The sequence below is a fragment of the Heloderma suspectum genome, chromosome 3 (genome assembly GCF_057233095.1).
Source record: "Heloderma suspectum isolate Gila_16-S chromosome 3, 16-S_ref, whole genome shotgun sequence".
Lineage (NCBI taxonomy): Eukaryota > Metazoa > Chordata > Lepidosauria > Squamata > Helodermatidae > Heloderma > Heloderma suspectum.
The window spans coordinates 97,929,337-97,955,533 of record NC_139460.1 but is presented as its reverse complement, the minus strand read 5'-3'; the positions used below and the strand labels follow the sequence as shown (position 1 = coordinate 97,955,533).

Here is a 26,197-nt window from a genome sequence, read left to right as displayed (position 1 = left end):
GGAGATATCAAGGGAACGTTTTATGCAAAGACGGGCATGATAAAGGACAAAGAAGGCAGGGACCTAGCAGAAGCAGATGAGATTAAGAAGAGGTGGAAAGAATACACAGAAGAACTATACAGGAAAGATCTTAATGTCCCTGATAGCCATGATAGTGCGGTCACTGAACTTGAGCTGGACATCCTAGAGAGTGAAGTCAAGTGGGCCTTAGGAAGCATTAGTAACAACAAAGCTAGCGGAGATGACAGTATTCCAGCTGAGCTATTTAAAATCCCAAAAGATTATGCAGTTAAAGTGCTGCATTCAATATGCCAACAAATTTGGAACACTCAACAGCGGCCACAAGACTGGAAAAGGTCAGTTTACATTCCAATTCCAAAGAAGGGCAATGCCAAAGAGTGTTCAAACTACCATACAATTGCGCTCATTTCACATGCCAGCGAGGTGATGCTCAAAATCCTACAAGCTAGGCTTCAGCAGTATGTGAACCGAGAACTACCGGAAGTACAAGCTGGGTTTCGAAGAGGCAGAGGAACTAGAGATCAAATCGCCAACATTCGCTGCATCATGGAGAAAGCAAGAGAATTCCAGAAAAACATCTATTTCTGCTTCATTGACTACACTAAAGCCTTTGATTGTGTGGATCACAACAAACTGTGGCAAATTCTTAAAGAGATGGGAGTACCAGACCACCTTACCTGTCTCCTGAGAAACCTGTACGTAGGTCAAGAAGCAACAGTAAGAACTGGACATGGAACAACCGGTTGGTTCAAAATTGGGAAAGGAGTACGACAAGGCTGCATATCGTCACTCTGCTTATTTAACTTATATGCAGAGTACAACATGAGAAACGCCAGGTTGGATGAAACACAGGTCGGAATTAAGATTGCTGGGAGAATTATCAACAACCTCTGATACGCAGACGATACCACCCTAATGGCAGGAAGCGAAGGGGATCTCAAGAGCCTCTTGTTGAGGGTGAAAGTGGAGAGTGCAAAAGCTGGTTTGAAACTCAACATTAAAAAAACGAAGATCATGGCATCTGGCCCTATCACTTCCTGGCATATAGAAGGGGAAGAAATGGAAGCAGTGACAGATTTTATTTTCTAGGGCTCCAAGATCACCGCAGACAGTGACTGTAGCCATGAAATTAAAAGACGCTTGCTCCTTGGGAGGAAAGCTATGGCAAACCTAGACAGCATAGTAAGAAGCAGAGACATCACCTTGCCGACAAAAGTCTGTCTAATCAAAGCTATGGTTTTCCCAGTAGCAACATATGGCTGTGAGAGCTGGACTATAAGGAAGGCTGAGCACCGAAGAATTGATGCGTTCGAACTGTGGTGCTGGAGAAGACTCTTACGAGTCCCTTGGACTGCAAGGAGGTCAAATCAGTCCATCCTAAAGGAAATCAACCCTGACTGCTCATTGGAAGGACAGATACTGAAACTGAAGCTCAAATATTTTGGCCACCTAATGCGAAAACTCCCTGGAAAAGACCCTGATGCTGAGAAAGATTGAAGGCAAAAGGAGAAGGGGACAGCAGATGATGAGATGGCTTGATAGCCTCACCGATGCAATGAATATGAACTTGAGCACACTCCGGGAGAGAGCGGAGGACAGGAAGGCCTGGCGTGCTATGGTCCATGGGGTCACGAAGAGTCGGACACGACTTAACGACTGAACAACAACAACAAAGTTTGTCTTACAACATGGATTTTTTTTTTAAAAAATGAACTTTTCCTTGATTTTTTCCCTTGATTTTTTTTAATTAACTTTTCCTTTTCACCTCAGGAAATAATTTGGAGATGAATTACTGCCATCTGTGCTTCCACCATTAACTTAATTAGTTAACATTAACATTAATTGGTGTGGTAGCATAGCTCAACTTTTCACAAGAATCAGGTTGTTGTTTTTCAGAAAAGCATCAAATTTGCACTGTATGGGTAAATTTCTACAAGTTACAGTTGTATGGGTGTTCAAAACTATCCCGGTGTTTTTCATAATTTTATGAACTGTGTTAATATATTGAGTCATATGTATGAGAAACACTATATGTTGTGCCATGCTCAAATATTCAATCAACTGTGCATTCACATGTATGCAATATCACATGCCTCAATATATGAAAATGATCATATATATTAGGCTACATTGGTATAGATGTGGTGCTTTTCTGAAAAAAGGGTGTGATCATTGTGATAAGATGATCTAGGCCAACACATTACTAGTAGTTAATGTCAGAAACATGTAAGTCCTTCTTGGGCATTCTAGAAGAGCGGGGAGGAGCATGCTAAGTCTGCTCCCTCTGTCGCTGTTATTGTTGCCCTCCACATGTTGAGGGCAAATTTCTGCAGCAGAAGTGTTTCGTATTCATGGAAGCTCCCCATGCAATGTAGAATTTTTAATTTTCCAGGGTGCTAAATTGCACATGGACTCTAGATGGACAGAAGAGGCTCCCTGCTGCAGAAGTTTACCCTTGGAAGGCAATAAGGACAGCAACCAAGTGCTTGGAGCTAGTGTACTTGTCCTTGCTCTCCCGTCCTTGTATGTTCATTGTGCCCTAAAGCAGAATACCTGAAAAGGCCTACAGACTGCTGCAATTCATCTCCATATTATATCCTGAAGTGGAAAGATGGATTTTCTGGTCAAGGAACTATGTTGTTGCTGTTGTTAAAAGCACTTTCCACTTTGTAATAAAAACTTGCACATACGTTACTTGTTCAGTATCTGCATTCAGACTATAGTTGGCAAATTAAATTTGCATGTGCTTGAGAGCAGTATATAGTTTGATTTATTTATTATAGTTCTAACCCCCCCCCCCCCACACACACAGGTTTTCAAATTGCAAAGGGGAGGGATACATGGTACCCATATATTTCCCTCATGGGGAGAAAGCAGCCTGGGATGGGCAATTTTGAACTAATTTACTATCCTCTGTCTCTTTGCTGTCCCGGTTGTCCCTGTTGTTAATCAAAAGTAATCTGAGCAGAGAAAGAGTGGGCAGGGAGGGGCTGCTTAATGCTTTCTCCTCTGGTAATTTTTCGGCTCAAAACCGTCTGTCCCAAGCTGGTTTTCTCCTCATGGGGGAAAACTACTATAGCCCTAAGTCAGTATTAGCCTGCCCTGGGAAGGCCTGTGAAAAAATTAAACTTGGATTTGCTGGAGAGAGGAGATGGGAACTGTTGAGGTTTGAAGCCTACAGAGGCAAAGGGCGGGGGGAGTCAGGCTTTGAGGCTTAGGGTATTGTGTTGGGAGGGGGTATCCCTGAGAAAAGTAGTTTCATTTCCCCAGTTAAGTTTCATTTCTTCAGGTTTGAAACAGTACTTTCAGTTCTTTTTTAAAAATATATTTTTATTTATTTTATCTTTATAAATGAAATATACAGCACCAAACATACCAACAACCTGATCAATACTAGAATTTCCCAACAATACAATATTCTGATGAGGACACCATGATAACAAAAAGAGAAGGAAAAAGAAAGGGGGAAAAAAGGAAAAAAGGCGAAGAGAGGAGAAAAGGAGGTGAAGAAAAAGGAAGAAGATTCTTTCCCCTCCCCCCCTCTCCCTCCCCCTCAAAGAATTAAATTTAAACTCCGATACCCCCCAGCCTCCAATGTCATTCTGTTTTACAAACTGTATCTATAACCTTAACAATCGTACAGTTTAATAAATAACCTTACATTTCAATATCATATCATTGTACCATAGCAACTTTTATTTTCTCTTAGGGCCTTTTGTATCACTCAGCTCTATTGTGGAAATACCTTTAGGTGTAATTTTCTTGGTTTAATTTACCAGTAAACTGTTGTGGTTAAACCCTGTGTCTAGACTGTCAATCACCCCATGCCTAGCCTACAGTCTAAACCCCACATTAGTGGAAAGAGAAAAGTAAAAGAAGGAAGATGGAACTCTAGAGGATGCAAGAGATCATTCAGTAGCTGCTCAGGAGGTCCAGGTCATCAGGGGAACCCTGACAGGAACATAGGAAATAGCTAGCCACAAATGTGAGGTGAGAGGGTAAATAAATAAAGGAGGCATGGCTTAGTTAGGAATTGGCCATGGAAACCTCAGTGTAGAAAGCACTAGAGGCAATATCCCTGAAAGACACACAGGCTGCAATCCTGTAACACATACCCAGGAATACATCTCATTGAACTTAATGGGACTTAATTCTGAATTGAAATGTAGAGGATTGCACTGACAATGGATTGTAACCCATGTTAGCAGTACTTAGAGAAGACCCATTGAAATGAATAGGACTTAAGCAACCCCTGACTAATGTAAGTCCCATTTATTTCAGTGAGTCAACTCTAAGTAGGACTAATATTGGATGCAAACCAATATGTTATGTACAGAATTATCAGACAAGCTAATATGTCTATTTTTTGTTGACCCAAGGCTTACTGGCTTTCCTGCCAAAAATGGTTTGTATTTTCTACAGCACTGACTACAGGTCAATATACCTCTCATAAATACTAAAATACTATCCAGAGTTTTATTGACCAGAGTAATGCATGTACATTTTAAAAAAAGAAGAAGTCCATTTAAGCTAGCATCTCAATACTATTAAGCTATGTACATGATTTCTGCAGAGATTATAATGGAGAAGCCTCGGCGTCACGCCAAGTGCGACGCTAAGTGCGCACTTAGCGTCACACTTGGAGTCGCAAGATCTACCCACCTGCCTCTCCAGAGACACCAGCAGCCACAACACCAGCAGCAAATAGCAGCAGCAGCAGAGGGCAGCAGCTTTAAAGACCAGGGGAAGGGGCAAATGTGGACTATCTGCTCCTTCTTAGCTGCTGTTCTCTTTTATCTCTTTTATATTCTTTTAAACTGTTGTATATTTTATATCTTAATATTTTAATATGTGCCTGGGAGGACTATTGGATAACTCAGGGGGTGGGGGAGGTGCCACCATAACTGTGGTCACGGGCAGGGGGAGGTATGGCGTTGGGGGATTAACAGGCCAGCTGAGGAGAAGAGGGGCTAGACACCTTACAGCTGTCCCCTCTTCTGGTTCTTCCCCCAATCTGATGGTTCCTGGCAGCCTTACCAGTCTGCCCTCGGGTCTGGTGGTGCTGCTGCTGAATGCCAGGTCGGCCCAAAATAAGACCTCCCTCATCCATGATTTGATTGTGGATGAGGGGGCTGACCTGGCATGTATTACTGAGACCTGGGTGGGGGAACTGGGAGGGGTCACTCTCTCCCAGCTGTGCCCTCCTGGGTACTCAGTGCAGCACCAACACCGACTTGAGGGTCGGGGAGGGGGGGTTGCCGTGGTCTATAGGAATTCAATCTCCCTCTCCAGGCTTCCTGCTCATTCGAGTGCAGATCTTGAGTGTCTGTACCTTGTGTTGGGTACTCGGGACAGATTAGGGATTCTGTTGGTGTACCGCCCACCCCGCTGCCCATCGGACTCCCTGCCTGAGCTGACGGAGGTGGTCTCGGACTTGGTGTTGAGGACCCCCAGGATGATGGTCCTGGGGGATCTCAACTTCCATGCCGAGGCCGGTGTATCCGGGGCGGCTCAGGACTTCATGGCTGCCATGACAACCATGGGGCTGTCCCAACATGTCATCGGCCCAACGCATATAAAAGGACACACGCTTGATCTGGTTTTCTCGACTGGGCAGGAGAATGGTGATCTGAAAGTAGAGGAATTAACATCTGTCCCTTTGTCATGGTCAGATCACTTCCTGCTGAGGTTTAGACTTCTGGCGGCCTTTCCCCTCTGCAAGGGTGGGGGACCTATTAAAATGGTCTGCCCCCGGAGATTAATGGATTCCGATGGATTCCAGAGGGCTCTGGGGGATTTTCCTGCTGGTATGGCTGGTGCTCCTGTCGAAGCCCAGGTCGCTCTGTGGAATGCAGAGATGACTCGGGCGGTTGACACGATTGCGCCCAAGCGCCCTCTCCCTCTGAGCAGAGCCTGGCCAGCTCCTTGGTATACACCTGAGCTGAGGGCAATGAAGCAAGAGGGGAGACGGCTAGAACGCAGGTGGAGGAAAACTTGTACTGAGTCCGACCGAACACAGGTAAGAGCCCACTATCGAGCCTACTCTGTGGCGGTGAGGGTGGCAAAGAGGCAGTTCTTTTCCACCAGCATTGCATCTTCTCAGTGTCGTCCGGCGGAGCTTTTCTGAGTGGTTCGCGGCCTGTTACATTCTGGGCCAGGGAGAGAGACGGTGGAACACTCGGTAGCACGCTGTGACGAGTTTGCGCGGCACTTTGAGGATAAAGTCGCTCAGATTCGTCATGAATTGGACACCACCATTAATGCAGTTCCATTGGTAGAGGCGTTCAAAGCACCGTCTGGTCCAGTTTTATTGGATGAGTTTCAGTTACTGAGGCCTGAGGATGCAGACAAGGTGCTTGGCCAAGTCCAATCGACCACTTGTGTGCTTGACCCTTGCCCTTCATGGCTTATTAAATCAAACAAGGAGGGGTTGTCCGGCTGGGTCCACGAGGTTGTAAATTCCTCCTTGAGAGAGGGAGTGGTGCCTGCTGCTTTAAAAGAGGCAGTAATTAGACCACTCCTGAAAAAGCCTAACCTGGACCCAGAGGATGTTAACAATTATAGGCCAGTGGCCAACATCCCCTTCCTGGGCAAGGTGCTTGAGCGAGTGGTTGTAGGACAGCTCCAGGCACTCTTGAATGAAACGGATTATCTAGATCCATTTCAATCGGGCTTCAGGCCTGGTTTTGGAACGGAAACTGCCTTGGTCGCCCTGTGGGATGACCTCTGCCAGGAGAGGGACGGGGGGAGTGCGACCCTGTTGATTCTCCTGGACCTCTCAGCGGCTTTCGATACCATCGACCATGGTATCCTTCTGGATAGGTTGTCTGGGTTGGGAGTTGGAGGCACTGCACTACAGTGGTTCCGCTCCTACTTGGATGGCCGATTCCAGAAGGTGGTGCTGGGGGATTATTGCTCTGTGCCATGGCAATTGTGCCATGGGGTTCCACAGGGCTCTATTTTATCCCCCATGCTGTTTAACATCTACATGAAACCGCTGGGGGAGGTTATCCGGAGGTGTGGGCTGAGGTGCCATCAATATGCGGATGACACCCAGCTCTACCTCTCTTTCTCATCAAAACCAGGTGAGGCAGTGGCTGTTCTGAACCAGTGCCTGGGCACGGTAATGGACTGGATGAGGGCTAATAAACTGAAACTCAATCCAGACAAGACGGAGGTACTGTTAGTGGGTGGTTCGTCTGCCCGGCTAGGTGATATTCAACCTGTTCTGGAGGGGGTTGCACTCCCCCTAAAGGATCAGGTTCGTAGTTTGGGGGTGCTCTTGGATCCAGAACTGTCACTTGAGGCACAGATGAACTCAGTGGCACGGAGCACTTTTTATCAGCTTAGGCTGGTATACCAACTACGCCCTTATCTGGACAGAGATAGCCTAGCTACAGTTATCCAGGCTCTGATAACTTCTTGTCTGGATTACTGCAATGCGTTATACGTGGGGCTGCCTTTGAAAACGGTCCGGAAACTTCAGCTGGTCCAAAATAGGGCAGCAAGATTGTTAACAGGGACTGGCCTGCGAGCTCATATTACGCCAGTACTTTTCCAGCTGCACTGGCTGCCAGTCCATTTCCGGGCCCGATTCAAAGTGCTGGTGTTAACATTCAAAGCCCTTAACGGCTTGGGGCCAGGTTACCTGAAGGATCGCCTCCTCCCATATGTGCCTGCCCGGACCTTAAGATCATCGTCAGCGGCCCTTCTCCGTGAGCCCCTGCCAAAGGAAGTGAGGCGGGTGGCTACTAGGAGGACGGCTTTTTCTGTTGTGGCACCCCGGCTCTGGAATGAGCTCCCTAGTGAGGTTCGCCTGGCGCCTACATTGTATTCCTTTTGGCGCCAGGTGAAGACCTTTTTATTTTCCCAGGCATTTTAGCTTTTTAAATTTTTATCTTGGCTGTTTTAAATCTGTATTTTAAACTCCTGTACTGCTGCTAGGTTTTATTGTGGTTGTATTGTTATATTGTGGTTTTAATGTTCTATATATTTTAAATTGTTTTATTGTGTGTCGTTTGGTTTTAGTTTTTGTGAACCGCCCGGAGAGCTTCGGCTATTGGGCGGTATAGAAATGAAATAAATAAATAAATAAATAGAAGCTTGCTTCTTGTATTATTTTTGTGGAATCTGTTTTAGGCAAGTATGTTACAGATAAAAGCCGAATACACTGATACATCTAAATATGTCATTTGGCATAGTGCTTAGACTCTGTTTGATGCTAGTAACAGTTTCGTTGCTGTGCAAATCATAAGAAATACTGACTTGAATGATAGAGCCATACAAACATGCAGTTTTCTAAATCGAGCAGAATGACATGGTGTAACAGTAACGCATCTCTACTTTCCAGAATATGGTCATCAATTTGTGTACAGCATACAACTGCTGATTATCATTTCCTAATCATGAGCATTACAGCCAACACTCTAAATCTGATTCTAAAAGCATCCTGGGTCAACAAAAAGGCTGAAATCTAACAAAGTATCACACACTGTACTCCAGAAAAGCTTCTTTTTTTTATGTCCCAGATATTCCCCGTTCAGTAGAGGTACAATAGCTAGGAAAGAGTTTTACAAAACAGGATGGTATAGATGGGAACACAAAAGAGAGCTTTATTCCATAGGTATTGCAAATACAACACGAAGTAAGCTTAGAGCCAAGTTGGGGCAGTGGATGGAAGGAGGGAGAAGAGGACATTAAGGATTTTATGTATCTACTTTTCCTAAATAAAAGATTAAAGAAATTCTCTGTTCACATCAGTGATATTTCAGAACTTTATGACAGAGATCTTTTTAAAGATACTGGACAACATTTTCTCTCACAGAGCTCCAGAAGGGACATCCCTCACGGTTCCATAACAGATGATTGATTTAAGCAAGACTATTTCATCCACATATTCAGTAACATTATATTTATAAAATATACCCCTTTAACGAGTAATCTCTAGTTTGATTGCTTTTAAGTATTAAGCCCCACCAATATTTGAGGTGAGGTAGATGGTGACTGCAGACAGTACCTTTTCAGTTGAGCCAACCAATCCAAAGAATTCCCTCCTCAGGGACACTTGCCTGGTGTCATCTTTCTTTTCTTTTGAGTGCTAGGTGAAAACCTTTTTATTTGTCCAGGACCTTTAGGCCTCTAAATCTGTCTACAGATGCTTTATGTAGAATTTTATTTCCTCTGCTGCTGCTATGTTTTATTGCTGTTATTTGTTGTTTTTATCTTTGTAGGCCGCCCTGACAGCTTCAGCTGAAGAGCAGCCAATAAACCATCAAAAGAAAGAAAAGAAAGAAAAAACCTAATTCACAGAGGACATTCCCTGTTGGCTATGTTAGCTATCTTGGATAATGCAGGAGCACTCTTCTTCATGAAGATAATTTGAAATTCCTCCTGTTTTTTATGTTATACCTAAGGTAAGGTACAGTCACCTCATCAAATCAGTACAGGGCAAACACCTCAACTTTAGTTAACACTAAATTAATTTAGAACCCATTTTTTAAAGATAAATATTGTACAGTCACTGACACAAAACAAAATGCTGTGTATTCAACTGTTGCATTTTAATTAAACGTATTAAATATGTGCATTCTTTTCATCCCTGTTTGATGGATTCCACTAACATGTGGAGAGGTTTTACCACCAGATGGTTTATACAAATATATTAACACACCTCCCATTTTTGTTTGCAATCTGTTTTTTTGTTTGTTCTTTGGTTCAATCAATGGGGGAAGTGTGCATTTTTCAAAGATGCGTATTTTGCCCCAATGGCTAAAGCATGAAAATGCTTTTTTTTTTTTTTTAAGAGCATTTCTTTAAAATGTCCAACTTTAAAAACTTAAACTTAAAGTTGTGAATTTTTAAAAGTGTGCTCCTGTCCCCTCCCCCATTACAGTATGAAAATGGGAATATTTAAGTTGTGCATTTTAAAGTTGTGCATTTTTAAATGTGTTCATTTTTTAAAGTGTGCATTTTTAAATGTGTTCATTTTTTAAAGTGTGCATTTTTAAATGTGTTCATTTTTTCAAGTGTGCATTTTTAAATGTGTTCATTTTTTCAAGTGTGCATTTTAAAAAGTGCAAATTTTGTGGACACGAATGCAAGTTCAGGAATTTGCAAACTTTTGCATTTAGGGTTGCAAACATGGCTTTTCCAAGTGATTTGCAAAATGAAATGAAATTCTCATACATCCCTAGTATGTTCATATAAACAGATACACAGTACATTTCAGTCAGACACAGTTCCCTCTATGGCTTCAAACAGGCCAGAATTTAATCTAAGCCAAATGCGTACGCGCGTTGTTGTTGTTGTTTTAGTCAGATGTGATAGGCTACGTAAACATTTACGTAGCCTATCACAGGTTTTTGTTTTTAACCTAGCCGTGATAGGCTACGTATATCTTTACGTAGCCTATCACGTCTTTTTTTTTTTTAAACTGGAAATGGCGGTGGCGGCAGCCGGTCGGAAGACCAGCCGCTGCAGCCACCGCAACCGAACCGCCGCCGCCTGGAAGATCCACTCCAGGTAAGTCTCGTCCCGGGGGGGGGGGGCGTTTCGCCACCGATTTCGGGGGGCCGAATGCACTGGCATTCGGCCTCCCTGAGATCCGTGGCGGAATTCTCTGACATCCCTATCTAGGAGTACCCCCAGACTACGGACCTGATCTTTCAGAGGGAGTGCAACCCCATCCAGAACAGGCAATGAGCCTATCTCCCAGACCCGGGAACCACTCACCCACAGGGCTTCTGTCTTGCCAGGATTCATCTTCAGTTTATTGGCCCTCATCCAGCCCGTTACTGAGTCTAGACACTGATTCAGGACTTGCACAGCCTCTCCTGATTCAGATGTCATGGGAGATAGAGCTGCGTGTCATCAGCATACTGATGGCATTTAGCTCCAAAACCCCTAATGACTGCTCCCAACAGCTTCATATAGATGTTAAACAACATTGGGGACAAGATGGTACCCTGCGGCGCCCCATAGCTCAATTGCCAAGAGGCCAAGGAACAGTCACCCAATGTTACTCTCTGAAATCAGCCCCGTAGGTAGGACCAGAACCACTGTAACATAGTGCCTCCAGTACCCATCCCACGGAGTCGATCCAGGAGGATACCATGGTTGATGGTATCAAAAGCCAATGAGGGATCAAGCAGAATTAACAGGGTTGCACTCTCAGAACTAGAGAATAAAATAATAGAAAATAATTACAGTTGAACAATTATTGTAGTTTATTGCTCATGGTATACTTCTGGACTGCCTGCCTGTGTTGGGAGTTGGAGGCACTGTTTTACAGTGGTCCCATTCCTACTTGGATGGTCACTTCCAGAGGGTGGTGTTGGGGGGTTATTTATCTGTTCTGTGGCAATTACAACACAGGTTTCCACAGTGCTTAATTTTATCCCCCCATGCTATTTAACATCTACATGAAGTCACCAGGGAGGTTATCCAGGGATGTGGACTGAAGTGCCATCCATATGCTGATGACACCCAGATCTACTTCTCCTTTTCATCAAGCTCAGGTGAAGCAGTGGATGTCCTGAATCAGTGCCCGAGCAGCGTAATGGACTGAATGAGGGCCAAAAAACTGAAGTTCAATCCAGACAAGACAGAGGTTCTGTTAGCAGGTGGTTCATCTGCCCAGGTGAGTGGTGTTCAACCTGTCCTCAAGGGGAGTTGCACTCCCACTGAAAGATCCGGCACGCAGCTTGCGGGTGCCCCTAGATCCTTCATTGTCACTTGAGGCCCAGGTGGCTCAGTGGCCAGGAGCACCTTTTATCAGCTTATGTTGATATACCAGCTGTGACCCTATCTGGACAGAGACAGCCTGGCAACACTCTGGTAACCTCCTGGCTAGATTACTGCAATGCATTGTACGTGTGGCTATCTTTGAAGACAGTTCAGAAACTTCAGTTATTTCAAAAGAGAGCTGCTAGGCCACTAACTGGCACTGGCTGATATGATCATGTGATGCCAGTGCTTCATCAGCTGCGCTGGCTCCTAGTCTGCTTCCAAGACAAATTCAAAGTGTTGGTGTTGACCTTTACAGCCCTAACAGCTTGGGACTAGAATATCTAAAATAACATCTCCCACATGTACCTGCTTGGACCCTTAGGTCATCTTCGGAAGTCCTCCATCAGGTGCCCCCGTCGATGGAAGAGAGCGGGTCTTCTCAGTTGTAGCACCCCACTTATGGAATGACCTCCCCAAAGAGGTTTGCCTGGCACCTACGTTGTTACCTTTTTGGTGCCAGGCAAAGACCTTTCTTTTCTCCTAGGCATTTGGGAGACCTAGTTCTAGGTTTTTATGGCTGTTTTATCGAGTCCTGTGCTGTTTATTGTTTTGCGTTATATTGTATTTTATTCTTTTAAATATTTTATTATATTGTATATTTTAACTGTTCTATGGCATTTTAGTTTTTTAACTGTTTGTAATCTAGTTATTGGGCAGATTAGAAATGCAATCAATCAAGTAAGTGTGTGTATGGGCTGTAATAGTGCCAGTATCATCACTGGGCCTGTTACATTGCCTCAGTGGTGTGGGAGCCACAGCATTAGCAGACCTTCCAATGACACTCCAGTAACACAGGAACTCTGCAGTCACATAAAGGAGTCAATGAGGCTGGCATGAGAAATAGTCACATACTCTGCTCTTCCCAGATTATCTTGAGATTGCTGTGTTATGGAGTGGTGTGGTAAGGGGCCACACGGTCAAGAAAATATGAGAACAGGCCTGTTGGACATCAGAGGAAGATGGAAATGGCATCAACATTGTTTACTTGGACTTTCCAAAGGCTTTTGACAAAGTCCCTCACCAAAGACTCCTGAGCAAACTTAGCAGTCATGGGATAAGAGGCGAGGTCCTCTTATGGATCAGAGACTGGCTAAAGAACAGAAAGCAGAGAGTCGGAATAAATGCTCAATTCTTGCAATGGAGGGATGTAAATAGAGGTCCCCTAAGGATCTGTATTGGGACTGGTGCTTTAAGAAAAGTTAAATTTGTTCATTTTTTATACATATATACATGAAAACATTATCTACAAACAATACAAACACTAAAACGTTATCTATGAATAATATAAACACTAAATTACTATCAATCTGTCACATCAAATTATATAAGAAATACTAGCTACACAAAGAAAAACATCTTACATAATATTACATATATAAATTTATCATTAAATTGCATACAAAAATACGGTAAACACAAAACATCACAGTTTTTCTGTTTCTCATAATACAAGACCTCAGGTTAATCCAATGAATCTGAGTGAAGGGAAATAAGGGAGAGATAAAATGAAGTAATTTTTCACACAACGCATAGTTTTATGGAATTTGCTACTGAGAGTTGTAGAGATGACCACCAACTTAGATGGCTGTAAAAGAGGATTAAGAGGATAAGTCTATCAATGGCTACTAGTCGTGATGGCTATATATTACCTCCAGTATCAGAGGCAGTATGGCTCCATGTAGCAGTTGTGAGGAAACATGACAATGAGGGTTAGTTTTTATTGGGTCTCTATCATTGCCCAATAACTGGAAGGGCATCCTGGAGCTCGCTCAACACTCTTGTTGCTGTGCATTGCAGAGAACAAGGTGCTTTTCAGCTTTTTGTCTACCATTTCTGATGTACCATTTCTGATGTACCATTTCCGATGTTCTCGTGGAGAAACCCCTCATAAACTTCCAAGGAACTCAAGGATTCCCATAAACCCTTTTTGAAATCCACAGATTAGTTATTTAGAAATGTTCATGTTGAGCAGGTATTTTGTAGATGCAGAAGCAGGCACACCAGGGATTCCAGATTCACAGCAACATGAGCAGCTCCCCAGAAAACTTCTTTGTAACTCCCAGACAATTCTAAGGAAAATCAGTTTTTCCTTGTTGCTCGCACTCTGTCATTTGGTTTAGCAACATTCATCAAATATCTACACAAACTGTTGAACATTTGTTAACTGTGCTGCAATAAATCAGGCTGAAGTAAATTGATGGAGATGCAAAATGGTAGATACTATGGCAGTTTCAACCATTTCTCTCAGAAAGGACCAACCTGTTGTCAGACACAGACACATAACATGGGGCAAGGAAAGGCAAAAAATGATCCATAGCCAGCAAGAAGTGAAGATTTCCTAGTTACTCAAGCAAGCAAACATGATCTAGCAATGTACCACCTGACCTACTCTGGCCTATCAGCAAAAGAAGCATCCTTGCTGATATGGCACCTCTCCTTTGGCTAAAGTTGGGTGGTGGTAAGCAGGATAAATCCCTACATGACAGCCTTCAGTTTGCCAACAGAAGACCAACTGCAAGCTCCAATCAGAATACCTCCCACCAAGGGACAATTTAGTGTACTAGACATAACTACAGATACTTCCTTTTCTGGGTAAGAAAAAAATACTCTCCTTTGCATGTTAGGTTGGCAAATATTTCCCTGCAGATATATGCTGAATACTTAAACCCCTGCTGTTCAAGTGAATTAAATACCCAATAATAAGATACAATAAAAGCAAATTACTATACCTGTTAAAATGACATCTACCACTACATCTTCATATGTAGGATTCTTGAAATTTATGATGATAGAAGAATGGTGGCCGAGGCAAGAACTTACACTAGCTGGCTCCATTGGCTGAGGAATCAGACCAACACCAGACAAGAAAAATTCCCATTCCTCAAGCTGTAGAAAGAAAAAAAATGTTCATATTTTAATGAGCAACCACCTGTTGGTATTTTTTTCCATATACCTGTGAAATTTAAACTTCAAACTAAAGAATGCTAGCCCCAGTCAACTGGCTTTGGTATACATATGGGAACTGTAGTGGAATGCAGACTCAGAACTTCATGCAAGGAGGAACATTCTCTTACCACTTGAGAGTGCTCTACATGTACAGTCCCACTGAAGTCTGTTTGGAGCTTTGTTTTACATTTGTTATGCAATATTCTGTGCAAGCATGACATAGAAAATTATTGTAATATTATGGGCCAGTTCTCATGCTTACACAGTTGGATAGTCCTTTTCAGATGGTTGTGGAGTAAGTGGACTCTCCTCCATTATTGATATAAGTACGACAGGGCACAGCTGCTCCACACAAAGGCCTAATTTGTTCAATTTTTCCACAACAAAAAGAGAAATATAGCATCAATGAGGTTTCTGCATGGAGTAAACATGTCATATTGTATTATGTGCATGGAGGAAAAAACTGCAATAAAGCTGGAACATCATTGCATTGAAAGCAAGTAAATTGTTTCTTGAATTCTACACAGAAGACATTATTGAAAATCACTTGCTGAAACCTAGTATTTTGTTTTTAAAAATCCAAAATACACATAATATAGATCTAATACCTCAGAATGAGTATTTCTAGGAGTTCTAGAATTATGAATCAAATAGTAAAATGGCTAGGACTGGGTGATGTTGCAAACTCACATTGGGTGAGTTTGCAACATCACGCTAAGCCACCCTGAGAAAAAGCAACCATGGGTTGGTTCTTCACTCGCTAACCAGACAGACAATTGGCGCTCTGCAGCTTGCCATGGCTTGCATTCCTCTCGGTTATTCCGCCAGCTCATGGCATGTATTGTGGTTGAATTCCTCATTTCCTCAGTCCCTATGTCAGCACCCTTTCTGCAATTGGTCCACTGAGGATGCCAGAACCCAAGAGAAACTCACCACCACCACCACCACCTCCTCCTCCTGAGATCACCAAATGGAATTAATTTACTGAGCCCTTATGAACACAGTAATGCATTCATAACCTTTTTGGGGGGTCTTGTGCTCTTGCGCAAAAGTGCTAGACTGCCTGTCCGCTATTAGCAAAGTATACTGATATCCCCCCCTCTTGTTAATCTCTTTGTCAATTTCATCCTCCACTTGAGGCATCCCTTGTTGCCTTACACCTTCTTTTAAAGGCTGCTTCACATTCACCTGAAGTGAGAACACCTGCCCCTAAAGCTCCTTCTCTCCTGCAGCCACCAGCCACTTTCTGCTCCCCCCACCCCACCCTTTGTACTTGTCTCTTCCCTCCACTGGTCTCCCTTGCTAGCTGTCAGATAAACATATGGGTTACAGAGCAGTAAGCGAGATTGCTAAAGATACGCAAATGTCATGGCAATGCAGTAAAACGAAGGCGAAAACTGTGCAAATCTCATGGCAAAGCAGTAAAAGCAGGACCGAAAATAAAATTGAAATTAAAAACTTGTAAATGTGTTCAGGACACTCTCCAGTGTCCTTTTTCTTGATTTTTAAGAGCACGGGGCAGAGGGCACTGGGAAGGGATGAGGGAGGAAGGTGGCAGAGTAGTGAAATCACAAGGAGTGGCAGGGTTTTTCACTACCCTTGCCAGGTGGCTCTCTAACCATTCCTGACAACCCATAATGAAGTCACCCTGCTGGGTTTGGACATCCCAAGAAGCCACCATAGGTATGAACAACCCAACAACGAGCCATGGGCTCTCAGGGTGGCTTGTTCATGAAAAATAAGCCACTCTATGGAAACCATGCCGGGTTCGCCCAATATGGCAACCCACCATGGCTGATCAGCCATGCTGCGTTGTCGTGCCATGCAAACCAGGGCCCAATCTACATGCGGGATTTGCTGCAATGCGACTGCTCCTCACACACTGGCTCAACACATGACATTCACCCCTCTCCACAGCAGGTTTTCCTGCAGTAAAAGCCGAATTTCTGGAAAGACAATTTGTGACAGATTTTCCCTTTAATGTGGCTTCTGCACATTTCCGTTCAAGTGTGCCTCGTATCCCTAAAGTAAATGCATATTAGTGGTTGTGGCATGTCTGTGCCCCAACACTGTGGTGTTTTGATGTTGCATCACCATAAGTGGGCTGTCCTTTTTTTTTCCTGCTCAGTTCTACACTCGCCCACTCCTCTGCCTTACCCATTTGCAACTTCTCATAATGGCTGCTGCAGCTTCAGTGAGGTTCAGCAAGCAACAGCTGTAGCATTTCTATATCCACCCCTCTGCAGCTTGTGTCCACCATTTATCATTTCCCAAGAGTTCCTATGACTCCACCTAAGATGACCCTCCTGCCACCCCCACCCCTCAAGTCAAGGAGTTTGAGGATTAAGTATTTTCCCAGAGACTCTATGGCCCTTGCTCACTGAATTTGCAGCCACCATTATAGAACCTGACCTTGGTCAGCAGAGGGTGGACTCGATGAGGAAGGGGTTAAATTCTCTTCTCTGAAGAGTCCACCCTTCACTGGAGGTCAACCTTTTCTTTTTATTCCCATCCACTCACCTCTACACCTCTGCAGCTGCAAAGGCTCCATCCCTTCACAGCTACAAAGGTACAGAGGTGGGGGGGGGATAAAAAGAAAAGGGCTGCTGCCTGTGAAGGGTGGACCCTTGGAGAAGAGGACTGGATATAGAACCGTCTCCCTTCTCACAAGCCAGAGGAGAGCTCAGGGCTGTGCTCCCTCAGACTGCTTGCCTTAAAGTCAGCACATTGCTTTGGGATGATTTTTGAAATCTCCATTTCTGCTCTGAAAACAGTTTACTAAACATATTGTCATAAATTACTTGAGTTGAGCAATAAGCAGCAACTAGAGTTAATCATTAAACAGTCCAAGGTCAAGAAGCCAAGAGTATCAATCTGAAGCCAAGGAAAACAAAACCAGATATAGGGACACGCTGAAAAAAAGACATTCTGTGTTTGAGAATATCAGAGCTGGGTCCAGGAGCTGACAGGAAGGTTTTCTGCTATGGATGAGCATCAATAATTGCTTCTAGCACCTGAACTGAGTTTGAGGCTTGTCTTTTATGCAGAGGCTGATTGATAAGTAAGGCCAGCTGGGTCAAGCTGCAGATGTTTTCCAGCTGTCCATGTGCTGGGCCCCTCCCCAAACACTCTGGCTGAGAAGTTCTGTATCCTCCTCCATCCCAAATGGAGGCACAACATATCTCTACTCAGAAGTAATTCCCACTGACTTCCACTGCACCTTCTCAGCACGGAGTCGAGAGAGGGGAGGAGAAGCCTTGTGTTTTGAATCGCTAATTTTCTGGAGAAGCACACCTTTGCCTAATGTTAATGACTTCAGCGTTTTTCCCCCCAAATAAGCCCTGAAGTCAGCATATTGCTTTGAGATTACCTCTGTTCTTTTGAAATCTCCATTTCTGCCCTGAAAACAACTTGCTAAACATGACTACTCAGAAGTAATTTCCAGTGACTTCCACTGCACTTACTCAGTACAGAGCTGAGGGGTTTTTTTTAAAGGAAGCTTGTAGATGACATGCAACTCCACCCACATATGCCTGAACTAATGCTGCTTCTTGTGCAGTCTGCCATGCAAAAGCAGTTCTTCTTTTCTTTTTCTTTTTGTATATGCTGCTTTAATTGGCTTTGTGTGCCAGAGGAGGAGCAAATCCAAATTTATGAAAACAAGGTTTTTAACTTAATTGTGTTGGAAAGCGTCTTTGTGTAGATGGGGCCCCAGGACACTTGCTAGGATGTAAGCCTCTGAACATAGTGAGACTTACTTCTGAGTAAAAAGTCTCACTATGCTTATATTTTTGAGGTGTATTTGAGAATATGCATTATTCATAGCAGCATATTAAATAGGAGAGGTTGAAAAGAATCTAAGCAAAGAATACTTGACAGGATCTAATAATAGATCCTGCTCACCTCTAATGCTGCTCAGTACTATTAGTCTCACTCCATTACATATGGATGTTGCAGGTTTGCTAGGAGAACTCGGTGATATAAATGTATTAACATCTTGGGTAACCATTATAGTCAACCTGGCATTTTGGTTGTGTTGCCCCAATAAAGTTAATTTCAGTGATCAAAAACAAGAGCAAAGTGATTACAGCCTGAGTTTAAATTCTTATTTCAGAGAGTTCTGTGCACAGCTCCAAACAAGAAACAAATGAAGCAGATAATAACCCATAGCCGTTTCTCTCAATTTGGCAATGAGCCACAGTCAGAAACAGTTAAGGCTTGTCCTACAAGTGCTGTCATTAGTTGATTTTAGATTAGTCAGCTACTCAGCTATGAGATGGTTTAAAGTGTCAGTTCAGAAGCATTTAATCAGTGAAATCAAGGGAAGAAAATCAATGCCATTTTTTAAGGTTAAAGTTTTTGCCATGTTTTTTATATGCATTGTGAAAAAGACTTCTGAAGGCCTTTGTCAAAGGATCTGGGCACTGGATTGGTAAAAACAAGAACATACTTAAGTATTTTCAGTGAAGTTATTACCACAGTGCAATAGTCTAATAGCACTATCTTAAGCAGAGAAGCCAAAAGTTTCAAATGATTCAGGAATGAAAAGAGCAATGGAAAGCCAGAAATTTGAAAGCAAAACACTGAAAAGGTTGAGGGGGCTGGACATAGCAAGTAAAAGGATGAGATACTGATTAAAGGTTTGGCTGAGATAAAATCTTGGAGATTTGCCACTATTTGACAAGAGAGGCACAAGTTGACAAAAATTGAGCGTCAGGCCTCAGTTTGGACCTGAAAGGTTTCCATGAATTATTTACTTATTTTACTGCTTTGGTATTTGGTAAAGAATAAAACTTTTAATTTATTGATCAGAATTCTGTGAACTATCATGGTTTCAGGCTGAATAAGAGCACTTTATCCTCTTAAACTGTCCTTGACCATATATGTCAGAAAGGCCAGCATTTAAATTTTCTTGTTTTTTCCTCCAAACAAATATTAAAGGAGAGAAAAGAATCTAAGCAGCATACCTTCTCTGCTTAGATGTGAATATGATAGTGTTATTTTAACCACACACACACGCACAAAATAGAATTTAGGATACAGGCAAATTTCTATGTAATTTTCTTTACCTTGTTTTAAGAAATTGCTGGGGACAGAACAGACCTCAGGGAGCTTGGGCATGTCGTAATTTAACTTTCCATTCATTTCAGCTGGGGTAAATGGGACCAGTGATTGCTAAGTAAATTAAATTTAAAAAATTGAAAAGTGGGGCAGAAGATGAAACTCCACAAGACAAATGACCCCATAATCGTTGAAGGGTTTATAGAGTATGAAGTAGTTCAGGTTTACTTTAAAAAGTGTTGCAAATATTTCACACAGCTTCTGGGGTCCACAGTAACCTTACTGGCTTAGGGGGGTTAAAGTTAAATCAATGAAACTAAAATACAGTAACAATGTAATCCTGTAAATGTCCCACTGAGTTCAGTCAGGCTTACTTCCAGGTAAGTGAATCTGGGATTGCAGCCTAAATCCAGCAATTTAACTGAATTGTGTATAGGGTTGTAAATCACTTCTTACTTGTAGAAAAGACATCGCTTTTGCTGTATTACAAAGAATCATACAGCTGGTAATCAGCTGAAGTGTTTTACAAGTGAGAATCCCATTGGAACCAGACATCCTGACAAGAATGAAGAAAGGGTATCATATACATTTTAGAAACCAAACATTTCAGTCAATCACAAAGCACATGCTGTTATTATGACATTTGTGTCAGAATATTAGCTTTTCTATTTTGTCTCCAATTGAAATTTTTTGTAAGATAGTAAAGTGAAGGAAATTAATCATACTTATTATTTCCCTTTCAGAACTCATGTCAATACAGAGGAAAAATGCTAATATTTTTAGAAGTTTTCCAATGAAAACAGATATATTATTCTCAAGCAAATTTTTTGTAATAAATATGGGACTTGCATGTAACTGAAAAATCAACCACCATCGGTTTTTCAAAGAAAAATGGCATTATAACTGTACAAATTCTGGAATACCTTCCTGAACATTAGCCAAGCCTTAATTGTCCATAACCTTAGCTATTCCATGATAGCTCAATCCTACTGATATCGACTCAGAAGTCATCCCTATTGAGTTCAATGGGACATACTCTCAAGTAATTAAGTATAGGGTTGCATCCTGAATATCTCAATGAACTTTATTTATAGTTGTAAATTTGGACAAGAATGGGTGCATTGGACAAGACCTGATGCAATGCCAAAGGAAGTCATATGGAGCACCCAGTATCAAAAATCCAACATGCTTTTGACCAGAATTATGCAACACAAGATTCATGAGCTTTATCAGGCCCACCAGCACTTTCCTCTGCAGCCCCAGGCCATTTCTGATCCCCAGGCTACTCATTCAGGGAAAAAGGTGGGAGACTGTGTCCAAGAGAAATGTCTTGGCAGGCAAGATAAAGCTCACTATTCTTCCATCGCCTACATATATGCTGGACTATACCATCATTTGTTCCAATGTTAGATAATATTTCATTCATTAGATCTAGCTGAATATCCATACCTGTGGACATGTGAAAACGATTTTTGCAGTGTGACTGGCTCTTCCTAGGGCAGAAGGACAAAACTGAACTGGTACTTCTGTAGTGGAATGTGGAGCTACAATCAGCTGCAATAACAAAGGGTGGGGGAGCAAAAGAACAACAAGAAAAATCAATGCTCTTTTTAGAGCCAGTTCTTTTCTTGTGCCTCGTATTGACACTGTTAATGTTTATGTGATTAATGTGTTCCACTGTATGCCTTCTCCACTCTCAGCATGCAAGGATCTGCTAAGACTGATAAAGTGCATTGCAGTAAACAGTGCTTAGTGGCAGTCACAGCACGCTTATTCCCCAGAAACTAAAAACATTGTGATACCAGCCACAAAGAAGGCAGCAGAGATTGTTTTAAAGTATAGATGAAAGAAGTAGAACTTCATTTTTTTCAGGTTATATACTGTTACTTTATTTTTGTTCACACCACAGAGATTCTTTAAAGTTTTATATGCTGCACAATTTTTTTAAAAAAGCCACAACCCAATTTTTAAAGGGCAATATGCAGTATATTTTTACGTGTTGTTGTCTCTCTGTTTTCTTCCCACAGTTATATACGTTCCTATCAGCTCAAAGAAACTACCATGCTGTGATTTACTTACTCTAAATTATAAGAGTTTGATTCAGAATTGCATGGTGAAAGGCAAAAGGCAGAACTGTTTGAAGGTTCTAACCAATATCCAAAGCCAAGAATAAAATTACACAATCCACTTGCAACCCATTGCCAAACATTCTGCCAGTATATCTTATCTGCCTTAAACACATATGTAATGTCGCTGCAACTTCTAACTGATATCATGCTTTCTGAAGTTGATGTAGCTGCTGAGACATACTATTTTAAGCAATTTAGCCAGGACACTTTAAATTTTAGGATTGAGTTATTCATTCTTATGAAGTGTTTGCGGCAAGGCAGGGCTTTCAAAGACAGCATTTCCATCTTTTCAAAGTAGGACCGGCAGCCACCCCTTCTTCTGCTAGTTTGATCAATATAACCTCATTCTGACAAGTATCAGATCCTTTAAAAAGTCTGTAAAGTTAGGAGCCAGGTTGACAAATGTTTTTGCTATTGTCTTCATCTCTGGATCAAATCAGGATCTACTGTGATCTATTAGGATCTATCCTGACTTTGCCTCTGATCAGACATATTCTGCCATATTTTGCCCATGATGGTTGACCACGTTTCAGCCTGACTTGACTCAACAGATTCTGTCACTTGCTTGCCCAGGTTCACCCTGCTCTCTGGCTCTACCCAGAGGGAGGTTTTTTAAAACCAGACATTGTAACCCTACTACAAAATGAGCAGAAAATGTTATTTTTCATTAATTGCATGGTAATGATATTGGAAGATACATAAGATTTAAAATCACTGTATTAATACAACAGTTAGCAATGAAACTAACACATACAAATATTTGTTCATTAAATATCTAAAACAAACTATCTAGAATTTCAGTTTTAGTGATGTGCTGCCTGGACAAATGCTTTATTATATATATGAGGTCATGTATCTGTGTAAAGGGGAGGAATGACAGCATGCACAAAGTTGCCCTTCGATTCAAACCAGAGAGCAGGCCAAACTCAAAGCTTTTATAGAAGTTGAGCCTTCCCACATGAGCTGCTCCTGCTTATGAGGTTTCTTTACTGGTTGGCTGGTTACACTGTAGTTTTCTCTTTTGGCCAGGCTTTGGTGGTGATGTATAGGCTGATCTATACCTGGTGTCCTTCAGGTTCCTGCTGTCGGCTTCTTACACTCTGATGCATTGACACTCTCCCTGCTCCTTCCCTCCTCAGGAGTTTGTTCCCTGTACTCTTTTTATTGATCATACTTGAGGATGACAGAGATTGAAACCAGCAAACCAGCTTTTATATTAAAGATAGGTAACTATTAGAAGCTCTGTACCATCCACCTGCCTTCTGAAATATCATGCTACAGTTAACTATATATAGCCAAAGGGTTATTTCTGTGCTCTAGAAAATGTACTTCCAAAAAGATGTTCTATGCTATAATAAGAGCTTTCAAAGAAAATATCCAAGAGTTGAAACTCAAAGATGATAGTGAGGTCAATACTTGAAAATATTCCTATACTGCAATACCCATATACACCTGTAATGAATGCTAAAGGTATGGGCGTCATACAATTTCAATTAGTATCTGAGATCCTCTGCACTTTGAACGTTCTCTTGAAGCAAAAGGTGGCAGCTGGCTGATTACTGAAAATGCTCAAAGCCAAGGTACTTAAAGAAAGAGGCTGAAGTGGTAGTGTTTGAAATTCACATCCTCAGTGTTGAAGACTAATGCGTTTGGGATTGAACACTTCCATGAAGTACGTTTAGGTAATTTATTTTTAATGTGCCTTTACAGATAATGTGCCATAAATAGTGGTGGCATTTAGCATCTGGTAATGAATTAGACGAGCTGAACGTAGGAAGGGTGTATTAAACTGCCTGGACAGTTTGTATGCAGGCTACAGGAGTCAAAATTCATTATCGTTAAGTTTAATCAATTTCTCTGCTAATGATCTGATTGTAATATGTATGAACCTGTTAGAGCTCTCCAAAAAGTCTATCTGCAGTAAGCTAATAATATAATGAATCAAGTTCATAGTGCTATGAATGCAAATACTTATTTGTGAAATTATTAGTAACAGAACATATCCAGCTTCAGCTTATTTAATAATGAAGTGTTTAACACATTTACATTAAATATACTGAATCAGAAAATGTATGCTCCACCATATTTGCTCAATTTGATGCAATATAACAGTATTAAATATTAAATAAAATATTAAATAATACACAAGATTTTCTTGAATTTTGGAAGTCTGGATTTTGACTATTACCCTACATTACAACAATAATAAAGATCTGCTGACATAAGCCAAGAAAAAAGTAAACAACTTGTTCCTTTCAGATATTTGGGACAATTTACAAAGGACCTTGCATTTTATGTATCTGTACAACATAATTACGAGAACAATATGCAGAAGCTGTTTGTTACTGATTGAGTATCAATAACACATTCGTAAAAAGGCCACAGAATTCAATAATCATACAGTTTTTATCTTGTAGACAGTAAATCTTCTAGGCAGTGGAGTTTGTTTTGTCTGACAATGAATAGAACCAATCAGGTCCAAATAAAAATAATTGTCTGACAATTAATAAAGACCCACAGGTCCCTATTTCAAATTACTCTGCCCTGGAGCCTTAATGTCCATTCCTAGAACTCCTGTTGGTTGGGATATCTGACCCAGTACCCTAAATCAAATAGTCTAAAAGCTTCTGAAAGTATAAAGTTGCCTTCCACTACATCAGATCACTGGTTCATCTACTCCAGTATTGTTTACTAATGTCATGCCCCCACTGGAAGTCTCCTCAGAGGAGGAAGAATTGGAGGACCAGGAACCACCCACTACCAGCAATGTTCAGGATCTGCCAGGAAACCAGGAGGAGACTGGGCCCTCGGGGGTGACTACCACAAGGGCATCATCTGTGGAGGACAAGGGCTCTGCCTCAGTGGTGGAGGCAGAGAAATCCTGAAGCCCTCCGGAGAGATGCTGCCTGAGAAGACAGGAACTCAGAAGGAGTGCTGGACTGAGCCAGAGGCCTACTTGTGCAAAAAGGTCTACTCACACATAGGAGGCTTGCCCACAAGGAGGACCTTTTCAGCTGCATAACACTAACAGCTGACAGCCTCTGCATAAAAATAGCACTGTAAGGCTGAGATAGTAATTGGAAACAATGCTGACCAGACTTTCCTGAATCCAGCTTCTCTTGCATTGACCGATTCCTGGCATGAGTACTTCTGGAGTGAATGCCGACTCTCCTTCTGCCTGCTCCTTGTCTGCAGTGTTGCCTTAGAACCTTGTGTCTGTGACTTGGACTGTTGAGCCCTTGCCCGATCCCTGTTTGTGCTGACTACCTTGAAACTCTTGGGCCCTTGACCCTGCAACTGCTAGGCTCAGACTCAGGATACATGACAACTAATAGACAGCAGTGTGTCAGGCAGAGGTCTTTTCCAGCTTTTATACCGGAAATTTCTTTTTCACTGGAGATGCTTATGATTGAACCTTGTACCTTCAGCATGAAAAGCATGTGTTTTACCACAGAGCTAAGACACCCACCTGGATGGGAAGGGAGATACTTACAGTGCATCTCAGCAGCAGCCCATCCATCGCAAAGAAACAAATCTAGGAACTAGTACAGAATGGATGAGATTAGTCATCGTGTTTCTAGTATTATCCCATTGCAGCTGCTTGTAAATCTCCTCCCCTCACAATCTTAAATCAGAGTTGAGGCCTCTCTCAACCAAATGAATTATGTAAGCAGTCTGACTGAGACCTTTGTCTCAAAATTAGAAGATTCACAGGCACTTTGAGTGGAACTGGACATTACAGAAGGCAGTGACCTGTCAACCAACATACCATCCCATATCTAGTTCTCCCCTCACTCCCAAAAGATCTAGTGAAACTCACTGTATGATAACAATGAAGAGTCTTGTGGCATCTTAAAGACCAAAGGCAGTATCCAATAGGCCTCTTCAATGTGTGGCCAGCCCAGCCAGTCCTGGTCCGCAAGCAGCCCCTATTGTTTGCAGCAGCAATGTAGTGCTTCCAAAGGCAAACCCTGAAATGAGCAGAAATACCCGCTCTTTGGAGGGCTGGCCCCTGGAAGCACTACATTGCCCCCGCAAGTAGTGAGGGCTGCCTGCGGACTGGGACAGGCAGTGCTGGCCACATGCAGACTGGAACCAATGGTGCTAGCCATGCACAGAAGAGCCTATTGGACATTGCCCTAGTAGATTTATTGTGGCATGAGCTTTTGTTGACTAGAGCTCACTTCATCAGATGCAAGATCCGATCAAGTGGGCTCTTGGCCAAGAAAGCTTATGCCATAATAAATTTGTTT

At 42.3% G+C, this 26,197-nt stretch overlaps 1 protein-coding gene across 1 annotated transcript in view; it reads right to left on the bottom strand.

Annotated features, from left to right (window-relative positions):
- The window catches only part of CFAP47 (cilia and flagella associated protein 47), a 410,934-nt gene that overhangs the window by 115,506 nt on the left and 269,231 nt on the right, over positions 1-26,197 (bottom strand). The window contains exons 55-56 of the mRNA XM_084843965.1: positions 21,265-21,369; positions 14,538-14,694 (exon numbers count right to left, since the gene is read on the bottom strand). Of these exons, the coding sequence (XP_084700091.1) occupies positions 14,538-14,694; positions 21,265-21,369 (262 nt within the window). The remainder of the gene's footprint in view (positions 1-14,537; positions 14,695-21,264; positions 21,370-26,197) is intronic.